This window comes from Zosterops lateralis (assembly GCF_965231275.1).
Source record: "Zosterops lateralis genome assembly, chromosome: 31".
Taxonomy (NCBI): domain Eukaryota; kingdom Metazoa; phylum Chordata; class Aves; order Passeriformes; family Zosteropidae; genus Zosterops; species Zosterops lateralis.
In genome coordinates this window covers 1,735,004-1,748,250 of record NC_139791.1, presented here as the reverse complement: position 1 = coordinate 1,748,250, position 13,247 = coordinate 1,735,004, and the positions used below count along the sequence as shown (strand labels likewise).

Below are 13,247 nucleotides of genomic sequence, written 5' to 3'. Positions count from 1 at the left end.
AGACATACTGACAGGACAAGGACCATATGCTACAACAAATGTACAACTTACCTATCCTATTGAAATCCATCAGCTGTCTCAATTGCTGGCTCACAGAGCCTTGCTTTTAGTTCCAGACAAAAAGAAGCCAGCACCCCATTCTATAATAAGCAAGGAGCCACAGAACTGTATGGACAGTTTATAGACAGATTGTCAGCTGCTTTGAAAGATGCACCAGATGTGTCACCAGAGGTGCAAGAACACTTGCTTCATTCTCTTGCTTTTGAGAATGCCAATTCACACACGAGAACCATTCTGGCCATGCTTCCTCAAGGTGGTCCAGTAGATGAAATACCACCCGAGGGCCACCCGAGCTGAACAAAACCACCAGACTGCAGCATTCACAGCAGCCATGCATGATGCCATGCAGCAACAAGGACACCTCATTGCAGCTGCTTTATCAGGTGGCAAAACTAATACTCCAGCCACAGCAACAAAACTCCATGTCCCAACAAACCAGCTGGCATTACTTGCTTCTGATGTGGCAAAACAGGCCATTTCAAACAAGCCTGTCAAAAGACTGTGTGGTGTCACAAATGCAATCTTGACACCCACACCACCGAGATTTGTCGCAAGTCGGGAAACTTCAAACGCAGCGCGTTGAGGCACCGCGCAAAGACACAAATGGATGCCTTGATCCAGAAGACCCTGAAAGTGGCATCTTGGTGAGAAATGAGCCTGCCACTTGGGGGAGCCTCGGCATCGATGTGGCAACAACAATAGACGCCATCTTACATGATAAAGAAATAATGCTAATTCTTATAGATGTATGTGGCCCAATGTACAGCACAATGTCTTTAATTGGAGGTTTGTTACTTGGAAGATCCTCCACAAGTAAACAAGGTGTGATCATGATTCCAGGAGTTATTGACGCAGATTTCACCAGACAGGTGCAGATAATGGCTTATGCTCTGCAACCACCTGTGACAATCCCAAAAGGTCGTAAAATTGCTCAAATTTTACAATTTGAAAATCTTTTAGCATGTTGCCAACCTCCAAGAGAACCAACTGAATTGCAATGAGAAGACAGAGTCTTTGGATCAACTGATCACAGTGTCTTCTTCACCTTAGACTTCAAAGATCGCCCATTCAAAAAAGTACAACCACAATGGCAACACGGTTCTCACTGCATTCAACTGAAACCAATGCTCGACACAGGATCAGATGTTTCAATTGTCAAAATAATATTCTGGCCACTTGATTGGCCTTTGCAAGCTCTGAGCAGCCACATCATAGGAGTGGGCGGAATGAGGATTCCTTCGGTAAGCAAAGATCCCATCAGCATTACTTTTGAAGACAATTGAGTTATTGTAACTCAACCATACATCATGACTCTGCCCATAAAGCTTCCAGAACTGATAGGAAGAGATGTGTTGTCTCAACTTGGCATGGTTTTAACCACAGACCAGCCTTTTCCTTGACAGCCACTGCAGAGCAGCCGCCTATTCTGAAAATCATCTGGTTAACAGAAACCCCTGTTTGGGTTGAGCAGTGGCCAATGACAGAAAAAAGGCTGCAAATTGCAGAACAACTGATTCAAGAGCAATTTGATGCTGGACACATTCAACCCCCTTTGAGCCCATGGAGCACTACAATTTTTGTTATACCAAAGAAATCAGGTAAATGGAGACTGTTGTATGACCTGCGAAAAATTAATGCACAGATGCAGGCAATGGGTGCTCTGCAACCTGGCCTGCCAGCACCAACTATGATACCACAGGGGTGGAACATTGTTTTCATCGATCCAAAGGACTGTTTCTTTACCACTTTCATCCACATGACACTCAGCGTTTTGCTTTCACCGTGCCATCTATCAACAGGGCAGCCCCAACAAAGAGATATGAATGGACCGTGCTTCCCCAGGGCATGTGCAACTCGCCGACCATGTGTCAGATGTTTGTTGATTTGGCTCTGCGACCAATTCACCAACACTTCTCCAACGCAATGATTTATTGCTACATGAATGATATTCTTATTGCAACCAAGAAACTGTAGGCAGAAGCAAACTTAAACTAGTTGGTTTCACAGTTGAAGCATCATGGACTTACAGTAGCTCCAGAAAAAATACAGAGATCAGCTCCCAGCTCCTTGGAAATATTTAAGTTGGCTGATCACAGACGTGCAAATTTGTCCTCAGAAAATTACTTTGAATGCCAACATTTCCACCTTGAATGATGCTCAAAAACTCTTTGGAGATCTACAATGGGTTTGTACCATTGTGGGAATCACCAATTATGATTTACAACCATTTTTGCCATGGCTTCCTGGCAGTGATGCTAACAGCCCTCAAGTTTGCACCGTTGCACAGCAAGACGCTCTAATGCAGAAAAACCACAACGTGATTGAAGTGCTCGCCATGTGGAATATCTTCCATTGTCCCTTTTCCTCTCCAACACTGATGCCTGCCCACTTGCCATTGTTTTTCAATGGCAAAAGAAAAAGGGGGAGGCCCAATCTGGCTGGAAGTTTGGCTCAGTAGCAATTTTACTTGAATGGGTGTTTTTATCCGTTCAACCAAATTGTCGTGTTATGAGCAGAACAGATGCTTTTGCTGCATCGATACAAAAGGGCAGAGACAAAATCATAGAAATAAACAGAAAAGAACCAGCAGATATCAGTGTTCCTGAGAAAGATGAAGATTTGGAATGGCTGTTGAGACACTCTGTTGCATTGCAAGAGGCGTTGTTGAGTTTTGCAGGTGTGGTTCACAACAAGCAACCAAAAGCCCCAATGTGGCATCTGATCAAGGGTCATCAGTGGTTGGAAAGACATTTGTGTTCACTAAAACCAGTTGAGGGAAGGACAGTTTGTACTGATGCTGGCCGAAGAACAAAAAAGGCTGCGTGTGTTTGGCAACAGCAAGGGAAATGGTTGCAGCATCTAATTAAGGGTGAAGTAGGAGACAGTCTGCAAACCCTTGAATTGAAGGCCGTGTGTTGGGCTTTGCAAACCTGGAACAAGGAACCACTCAGCGTCATTTCAGACTCTCTGTATGTAGTTGGAGCTGTGCAAAGAATTGAAGATGCACTCATTAGACAAACCCACAACCAATGTCTTGGAGAATTGTTTTTGCAGTTGTGGAGTGTCCTGAAACAGCATCAGCATGCCTTTTGTGTCATGCACATTTGGAGCCATCAATGCAACAGTGGTTTGGGAGAAGGCAACGCACGAGCAGATGCTGCAGTCAGCTGTGTTGTCCATGTTCCCCCACAAAACAAGTTTGGAAAGGTTTGCAACAGCCATGAAACATTTCATCAAAATGCAAGAGCCCTGCATCAACAATTTCAGATCCCCCTGAATGATGCACAAGGGATTGTGTGTGCCTGCCCTTGGTGTAGCCATCATGGGCATTGCCTTGGGCTAGGCACGAACTCAAAGGGACTGAAAGCTTTAGAACTGATGCAGATGGATGTAACTCATGTTCCAGAATTTGCAAGACTTAAATATGTCCATGTAACTGTAGATACCTACTCAAAGTTTATTTGCACAACAGCACAAACAGGGGAAAAGCCTCTGCATGTTGAAAGACATTTATCTGTCTGTTTTGCAGTCATGGGTGTACCTGTGGAAATTAAAACCGACAATGGTCGAGCTTATGTCGGTCAACAAATATTCAAGTTTATGCAGAAATGGGGTGTGAAACATACCACCGGAATCCTGCACTCTTCTACAGGTCAAGCTATTGTAGAAAGAGCCAATCGTACCTTGAAAGAATATTTAGCAAAGCAAGAGCAAAATGATGAGATGGATGTAGTCAGTCAATTGTTAAAGGTATTGTTTACTTTAAACTTTTTGTGTTTAGCAGAAGAAGATAAGAACCTGCGGTCGTGTTACATCACCACGCAGTGAAGGAGGGAAGACCACAGGCAATTCCAGGACTTTATGTTTATCACAAAAATATGCAAATGGGTGAATGGCAAGGACCGAGTCCTGTGTTGTTTAATGGTCGTAGATATATGTGTGTTTCCACACGGGAGCAGGACCTGTTTGGGTGCTGAATCGATTTACCTGTGCATCTCCCCAATCAGTGATACCAGCCAGCAGTGACAACGACATTGACAACGACGACTTACCTGGAGCGCCCTGTGACAACTCTGAAACTGATGAAAATTGACTTTATAGTGTGCAGAAAAAACAGTTTATATAATCATAGTTATAAGATTTAGTTTTTATAAGTTGCAATGAGTATTTAGGACTCAATATTAGCCAGATATTGTTTTTATGTTTTTCTTTGACAGAGAACTGGAAAAGATAACCAAAAAATATCAGAAAACTGTTGTGGGTTGGAATGTTTGTTTTAAGCAGTGTTTTGGCAAAGAAAGTGTCTGGAGTGCTTAACATTGACCAAAGACATAATATGTGGGTCACTTGGGCTAATCAAACTAGACAAGATTCATTTTGTCTGTCTTTAGCTACACTGTCCAATCCTTTTCATACCTGTTTAATTGAAGTCCCCTTGAATTCCATGGCAGAGTTCAAAACTTGGACTCAAGCCTGAATACATTCAAATTTGAATGAAGCCTGGAATGTGTAGTGCAATAGGTCCATCGATTCTTCCAGCACTTGTTCTGTCAGTTGGTGTAAAACCCAGAAAATTCCAAAGAATGCTTTAGGAGCACTAGCTGTTCCAGTGGCACAAAATCTTAAAGTTTTAAGTCCTGAACCACAAGAATTTGACCTTCTTAGTCCTGTACCAGGCAATTATAGTTTAACATTTGGGCATGTAAGGCAACCCAAAGATGGCAACACTTGGTGGTTTCCCAAATACCCATTGTATTATAACTATTCAGAATACTGCAACAATTGGACTCAACCTGTTGTAGAATCAGAAAATGTTGCAAGAAAATTGCCACCGGTAATTTTCCTCATTTGTGGGGACCGAGCCTGGTCTGCAGTACAGCAAAGAGCTGTAGGAGGTCCATGTTATTTTGGAAAATTAACCCTGTTTGCTCCCACCATTCATCAAATTTCTGGTTTTCCTCAAAAGTCCCAATGATCTAAACGCAGTGCTTTGGAATTAGATCCCAATTGTAAAGACCCAGTATTATTGTGGAAGGCTCCAACTGTAATAGTAGCTTCAATGTTTTTCCCCAGAAGTTGCTTCAGCACAAGCTCTCACACAGTTGCCAACCTTGGCTTGTTGGACAGGAAAGCAAATTAATATAATATTTATTATGTTAATTGAACTTGCCACGGATGTTAAAAGCATTCGCCATGCAGTTCTTCAAAACGGAGCTGCCACTGACTTCCTTCTTCTTGCCCAAGGACATGGGTGTGAAGAATTTGAAGGCATGTGTTTTATGAATGTCTGACCACTCTCAATCAATCTACAAGCAACTTTCACAGCTAAAGAGTAACATGGGAAAACCTGTATTTGTTGACACTTCTTTGATAAATGGCTCAATTCATGGGGTTTTGCTGGTTGGATCAAAGACTTAATCCATTTTGGTATCACTCTTTTTATTGTTAAAGTAGTTATTTTAGTGATTGTGCCTTGTTTGTTAATGTGTATGCGAAAAATAGCTAGCTGTGCCTTTGACTCAGTCTGGGTAGTTAAAAAAGAAAAAGAGGGACTTGTAGCAGAGTTTCTTAGAGAACAAGGGCATGATTTATATTTGGAGTGAGGTTTGAGCTAACCTAGCCTGGGCCACACTCTGAGGCCTGTGAAGCCTGTGGCACAGTTAGAAATTCATCTGTGAGGCTTGTGGCACAGTTAAAATTAGATGTTAAGGTGTTAACGAGGGACAGTGGGTTTTCTACAGGTTAATAAGTATAGTTATTAGTGTGAACACTTTAGCCACCTTAAGGAACAAATAAAAAAATGTTTGTTTACATTTTTTCCTGTGCTGTATGCCAATGAGAATGTAACTGTGCTTGTAAACTATATAGAAGTGTATATAACCTGCCATTTTAGACTAAATAAACGGAGAACGCAGCATTAATCAGTGATTGGATCTGCATTTGCTCTTGTCCAACTTCCCATTATTTTAAGGATTTCCCTTGCTTTTACTTAGTACTATGATTTTCTGCACTATCAACAATGGATCCATTGTTCAGCCAGGGGATGACGACAGCCTGCAGGGACAGAGGCGCAGGGCATGGACACCATAGGACAGCCTGGGCTGCACAGGGCACAGGGATGGGCAGCAGCTGCAAGGCCCTGACACAGCCAACTCCTGCAGCACTTGGGCCATGGCTGCTGGGCCTGGGCCTGAGCCATCAGCAGGAGACAGGAGGCCTCATTGCTCAGCAGCCTGGCAGGGGCCGCCCCATGGTCCTGCCTTTGGCATTGCACATCCCCACATCCCAGTGGCCTGGGAAGAGCCCTGAGCACTGAGGGAGGGGCAGGATGTGCCTTGGCAGGGGCTGGGGCTCAGGCCTTGGCCCTTGGCATTCCTGAAACACATCCAGGTTTGCTCAGCATCAGACACACCTTTGGCTTGTTTGTCCCCACCTGTCATCACTGCCTGCAATGTTCTGCTCTAACTGGAACCTGGGGGACACTTTCTCAGTTGTGTCCCTCAGTGGAACCCATTAAAACTTCAAGAAAGTCTGGAGTTTGTATGTGACTTTGCATTCTTGAGAGATTTATTTAACTGACTCTCAGGGACTCAGCACTAAACCTCCAAGAGGGTCATTAAATTCCTTATGCTGTGTCTGTGCCACTGAGCTGGGCTGGGCTCCTGGCACAGAGGCAGCCCCTGGCAACGAAGAAGAGCTTAAAAAAGACATTTCTCCGGAAGAGCAGCTCCTTTCGAAGCCCAGCAGGGCTGAGGGCACTGCCTGCAGGTACTTGAGAGGACTGAAGCAGACAGAGGCTTAAGGCAAATGGAAGGACAATTCCGTGATAATTAATGGAGAAATCTTCTCCAGTTCTAACACAGTAAGTCTGTGGCTGCAGGGATCTCCTAAAGCTGCCCCAGGACAGGACTGACAGCACTGTAAGGATGGCTCTGCTGCCCTTTCTGCTTTGGGGGAGGATGTGCTCCAGAGCGGGGCTGCCCTGGGCACCGTCAGAGGGACAGGGCAGGACGGCTCCTGCTGCCAGGGACAGCTGCAGGGGCTGAGGCTGCGGCTGCAGCCAGGGCTGCCCAGGGCTGTGGTGCAGAGCAGGTGCTGCAGCCCTGAGGGCCCTTGGCCAGCCAGGGGATCTGCCACCTGCCAGGGGCAGCTCTCAGCTTCTCTGTGAGCCAGGCAGCACAGAGCCAGGCCAGCCCTGGATATCCCTTCCTTTCCAGCAACACAGGGAAAAATAAACAGAGAAGAGTTTATGGGAATTTATTTTTAAATTACAGCTTTAAGAAAGCCCATTTTTTTTTCAAGCACGTTTTAAGTGCTGTCACAATGAAAGATATGTTATTAACAAAGGGCCCCTGTGTGGGACCAGCAGGTCTGACTGCACTGAGGCACAGGGAGTCCTGTTTTCCCTCTGGGCTCCCCAGTGTTCTGGCTGAGAGTGAAGCTTAAGATGAGCCTGTAACTCAGCAGCACAAACATGAAATCAAAATTTCAGCAAAATTCCCTCACAGAAAGAGAAGTGAATTTGAGGGGATTCCAAATACAATATATAGGATTGACTCAAATAAATGAGTTTCAAATTAACGATGTCTTCTTTCAACAGTCCATGATGCCCAGAGTGAAGTAATGTCCAACAGCAGCTCCATCAGCCACTTCCTCCTGCTGCCATTGGCAGACACGCGGCAGCTGCAGCTCCTGCACTTCTGCCTCTTCCTGGGCATCTCCCTGGCTGCCCTCCTGGGCAACGGCCTCGTCATCAGCGCCGTGGCCTGCGGCCACCACCTGCACAGCCCCATGTTCTTCTTCCTGCTCCACCTGGCCCTCACTGACCTGGGCTCCATCCTCACCACTGTCCCCAAAGCCATGCACAATTCCCTCTGGAACACCACAACCATCTCCTACACAGGATGTACTGCACAGATCTTTTTCTTTGCGTTTTTCAGTTCAGCAGAGTTTTCCCTCCTGACCATCATGTGCTATGACCGCTACGTGTCCATCTGCAAACCCCTGCACTACGGGACCCTCCTGGGCAGCAGAGCTTGTGCCCACATGGCAGCAGCTGCCTGGGCCAGTGCCTTTCTCAATGCTCTGCTGCACACAGCCAATACATTTTCTCTGCCTCTTTGCCATGGCAATGCCCTGGGCCAGTTCTTCTGTGAAATCCCACATGTCCTCAAGCTCTCCTGCTCACACTCCAACCACCTGAGGGAAGTTGGACTTCTTGCTGTTAGTGTCTGTGTAGGTTCTGGCTGTTTTGTGTTCATTGTTTTCTCCTATGTGCAGATCTTCAGGGTCGTGCTGAGGATCCCCTCTGAGCAGGGAAGGCACAAAGCCTTTTCCACCTGCCTCCCTCACTTGGCTGTGGTCTCCCTGTTCCTCAGCACTGTAGCATTTGCCTACCTTAAGCCCCCCTCCATCTCCTCCCCATCCCTGGATCTGGCCCTGTCAGTTCTGTACTCAGTGGTGCCTCCAGCCCTGAACCCCCTGATCTACAGCCTGAGGAACCAGGAGCTCAAGGCTGCAGTGTGGACACTGATCACTGGACAATTTCAGAAACACTAAACTGCTGGCCAAATCCTAAAAATCCTTTCTAATAAAAGCGGTCTTTGATAGCACTTGTGGGTTCGGTTATCAGATGCTTATTCTTTGTTATTTTTCAATGGTGTTCACAAAGCAAGGCCACTGTTTGTGTCCCTTCTGTTTTGATTGTCTCCACTTTTAATGACACCTCAGACTGTGTCGGTGAGGGGCTGTGTTCTTGTAGCTTTAAACAAACTAAAAGATCTCCCAGCAAAGTTTTCTCCAGAGATCCCCCTTTTGTTCCCTTCTCTGTCACTGCAGCAGCAATGTCTGTGTACAGAGCTGGGGCAGATCAGGGCTGGCACAGCAGCTGTGCCCAGCACCAGCAGCCCTTGGTGTTGCCAGTGCTGCTCCCATGGCCCTGCCCCGCTGCCCTCCTGGCCCTGGTGTTGCTGTAGGGCCTGAGGGCTCTCGGGGCCGGGCACAGGGCTGGGGGTGGCAGTGCCGGGGCTGCAGCAGGGACAGGCCATGGGCACTGCTGGGGCAGCGCTGACGCCTCAGGGCAGGGCCTGGGGGCTCCAGGCTCCTTGCCCAGGCTCTCTCCAGAACATGCCCAGGCCAAGGCTCAGCACAGGAAAGCCCCATGAGCAGCCCCAGGGTGACCATGGGCAGGCTGGGGACAAACAGCAGGGCTGGGGCTCTGCAAGGTCCCTGTGGAGGATTAGAAGGAGCAGCAGAGCAGGGGCTGATCCATCCCCACTGCGCTGGACACCCCAGGGCAGCGTCCCAGAGCATCCTCATGCACCTGCCAACAACATCCCCCTCTGCAGCCCTGGCCTCTCCCCCAGCTCACACAGGTGCAGGATCCTTGCAGGCACAGACACGGCAGCACTGGCTCAGGAGCCCCTGTTTGCACTGCCCAGAGAAGGCCTGAGCACCCCCATGGTGTTGGTGTGGGGAGATGAACCTGAGGGAGCACAAATGCCATCAGCCCCTGGGGCCAGGAAGGGCTGGGGGACAGGAGGGAAACTCCTCAGTTTTGTTGTGGCCGGTGAGGTCACACAGAAAGTTTGTTCCCATGAGCTGTGAGTTTCCTGTCCCAGTGCAGATGTTTTTGCTCAGAGCCAGGGCTGCCTGGCAGCCACCTCCAAACTGCCCTGAGCATTTCCTTTGCTCCATCTTTGCTTTCTTTCCCCTTTCCTGCCCTAGATTTCTTCCTGTTGCTCATCCCTGTCACCTCCACTGCAAACAGCCCATCCCTGGTTGACCTTTCCTCTCTGGCCCCTCTCCCCATTTCAATTCCTAGATTTACACCATGGAAATGTCCCTTGGGGAGCAGGATCATCCTACAAGTGCTTCAGGAATTGTCTGCAGGCTCCTGCAGTGCCTGGTGCTGTTCCCTGTCCAGAGGCACCACAGGTCAGGGGGGCACATCTGGGCTGCTGTGTCTGGCTGTGGGGCTCCCTGTTCTGGGCAATGAGGAGGAGCTGCAGAGGCTCTGCAGGACTGACAGGATGGGCTTTGGGGCTGTGAGGAGAAGCTGAGAGACCTGGGCTGCTGCACCTTCTGAAGAGGAGGACCAGGGCTCATCCTGCAACTGCCCCAAGGGTGGTTTCAGAGAATCACAGAATCATCAAGGCTGGAAAAGACCTTGGAGGTCATCAAGTCCAGCCTGTGCCCTGACACCACCTTGTCTCTCCTGAGCCTCCTCTTCTCCAGGATAAACAATTCCAGCTCCCTCAGCCACTCCTCACAGGACTTTTGTTCCACACCCCTCACCAGCCTTGTTGCCCTTCTCTGGTCACGCTCCAGCCCCTCCATGTCCTTCCTAAATTGGGGGCCCAGAACTGGACACAGCACTCCAGGTGCTGCCTCACCAATGCTGAGCACAGGGGAAGAATCACTGCCCTGCTCCTGCTGGCCACACCATTCCTGATCCAGGCCAGGGGCCATTGGCCTTCTTGGACACCTGGGCTCACTGCTGCCTCATGTCCAGCCTGCTGTCCAGCACTGCCCCAGCTCCCTTTCTGCCTGGCCACTCTCCAGCCACTCTGTCCCCAGCCTGGAGCACTGCAGGGGTTGTTGTGGACAAAGTGCAGGACCTGGCCCTTGGTCTTGTTCAACCTCCCATGGCTGGATTTGGGCCCTGGATCCAGCCTGTCCAGGGCCCTGTGCAGAGCCCTCCTACCCTCCAGCAGATCCACACTCACACCCAGCTTGGTGTCACCTGCAAATCTGCTGATGGTGGACTCAATCCCCTCATCCAGACCATCAATGCAGATCTTGAAATCCCCGCTGGCTGGCTCTGATCCCTGGGCCATCCTGTGGGTGCCCTGTGATGGCACTCCAGGTGATCTGTTCCATAACCTCTCCAGGCACCCAGGTCAGGCTGACAGGCCTGGAGTTCCCCAGATCCTCCTTCCAGCCCTCCTTGGGGATGGGCTCGCATTGGCCCCTCCAGTCCTCTGGGACCTCCCTGGGGAGCCAGGACTGATAAGAAATGATGGAGAGCAGCTTGGGGAGCTCATCCACTAGCTCTCTCATCCCCCTAGGATAGATCCCATCTGCTCCCACAGACACCTGTGAGCATCTGAGTGGCTCAGCAGGTCAGCAGCTGCTTCCTCCTGGATTACAGGGGGGCTCTTCTGCTCCCTGTGCCCATCTACCAGCTCAGGAGAGCACTTGTCCTGAGGACAACGTCTGATTGTTGAAGACTAATGCAAACAAGGGGTTAAACACCTCAGCCTTTTCCTGATCTTTGGTAACCATATCCTCCCCTTGTTTTTACGGCTGTTTACCTTAAAAAAATCAGTATCTGATTTAGCATTCTCCAAATTTGCATCCTGATTAGGATGAAGTCTGCTCTCTCTATGTCCAGTGTAGAAGTTTGTTTAATGCCTCTCCTTGTTTCACAGAATATTTAAAAACTCAGTAATTTCATGGTCACTGCACCTCTGACCACCACTGATCTCCCTCCAGCCCTTCTCTGTTTGTGAACAGCAGCAGACAGAGCTTTCCTTGGCACTGGGAAGAGAAGGAAACCTCCCCAAAGTGCAGCTTTGAAGGCTCAGCTTGGAGCTGAGGAAAAAGAAAAGTCCCTGGCAGGGCAGAATTTTGGTGCAGGAGGTGTCCCAGGGTGAGGCTGGGCCATGGGCTGGCTCTGTGTGCCAGGAGCCGGCAGCGCTGGGTGCAGGGAGCCCAGGGAGGGCACAGAAATGCTGGGCTGAGAAATGCTGGGGGGACAGCGAGATGGGTGTGTGCAGCCGGCCAGGGCACAGCAGCAGCAGCACAGGGGGCACAGCCTGCAGGACACATGGCCAAGGGCTGGGCAGGGCTGGCAGGGCCACAGGCACCCAGGCCTTTGTCCCCTGGGCTCTGGCAGCGCCTCTTGAGGCCCCACAGGAGGAACTTTCCTTTCAGGGCCTGCACTTTGCTTCTGCCTGGCCCCTCCCTGAGGAGGCTGCCAGGGCTTGCAGCTTGAGGACATTTGTCCTTGCTGCCCCTGCCATCCCAGTGCCCCACTGGGAGCCCCGAGCCACCCGCGAGGGACAGGCCCTGCTGTGCCAGCCCTGGGCTCAGCCCTTGGCCTTTCTGCTGCCTCCAACCAGCCCAGGCTGCTGCCCGTTCCCGAGAGAAAACACAAACCAACAGAGTGTCACTTTATGCGGTGCTTTATTTGAGGCCCCGGGGACCTGAGGACTAATGTCTCAAAGTCAGCGTCCCAAGTTGGTTACAAAAGATGCTCATCTTTTATACCTTTGTTACAAGTCTTACTTCATCAGCCTACGTGCAGTCTCCTACGTATTTTACTTTATTCATCTTACAGGTAACCTTTCTAAATGAAATTTGAAAGGTTTTGCACGCTTGCTCTAGCTAAAATAAAGGTTAATTCTCTAAGCTTAACTCCCACCATAGAAAACATTTTATTGGTAACCATGTAATCATATTTCACAAGTAATTTGTATACCTATATGTACTACATGCTCTACTAAGTCCTTTAAACGTTGTTCCTTACATCAGCAGATTCTCAGGCCTCATTTCTCAGGTTTGGTTCCCATGGGCCTGCACAGGAACCAACTCCTTAGCCTAACTACTGCTAACGGAGGCCTTATGGCAACAACTCCCCCCTTTTGAGCATTCTTCAACCAGTTGCAAGGATGCTCAATTCTCTTCTTCATGCAGCAGTCTCTATATAAGATGGTGGTGGAGTAATTCTTGTCATGACTTCATTTCGGGTCATGGCCTTCGTGACTCTTCTCGTATGCATCCTTTCCCTAAAGATCATTCCTAAGAAACAACGATATGCTACAAAAATAATCACAACCAAGATTATAATCATTATTACATATTGAATAACAGAGGATATCCAACCAGAAACCTGGATCCCTAAAGAGCTAAATATTGCTCCGATCCAATTGTGTTCAGCATCTTCTTTGGTTTCCTGTATCTTAGACTCTATATCTTCCAATTGACTTATGTCTTTCTCTACTTCCTTTGTAACGTTTGGGATATGGATACAGCAATGATCTGTTCTATCATGTAGGTACCCAGAGACACCATGTTCCTTTAATAACAACATATCCAATGCCATTCGATTCTGTATAGCCATCCTACTAGTTGCTTGTAGCTGCAAATTCAAATCCTTAAACCCCTTTTTAGTGGCTGATGCT

General features: G+C 48.5%; 1 protein-coding gene across 3 annotated transcripts in view; it reads left to right on the top strand.

Annotated features, from left to right (window-relative positions):
- Positions 1-13,247, top strand: part of LOC310920622 (olfactory receptor 14A16-like) — a gene marked incomplete at its 3' end in the record, with an annotated part of 597,990 nt that overhangs the window by 218,132 nt on the left and 366,611 nt on the right. The window contains exon 2 of one of the 3 annotated variants that reach the window (XM_083880688.1): positions 7,661-7,680. Coding sequence is in view for 1 of the 3 variants with exons in the window: in XM_083880686.1 (XP_083736812.1) it covers positions 7,684-8,619 (936 nt within the window). Of the gene's footprint in view, positions 1-7,359; positions 8,620-13,247 lie in introns of those variants that run through there. The other 2 variants (XM_083880686.1, XM_083880687.1) reach the window with 2 other exon arrangements.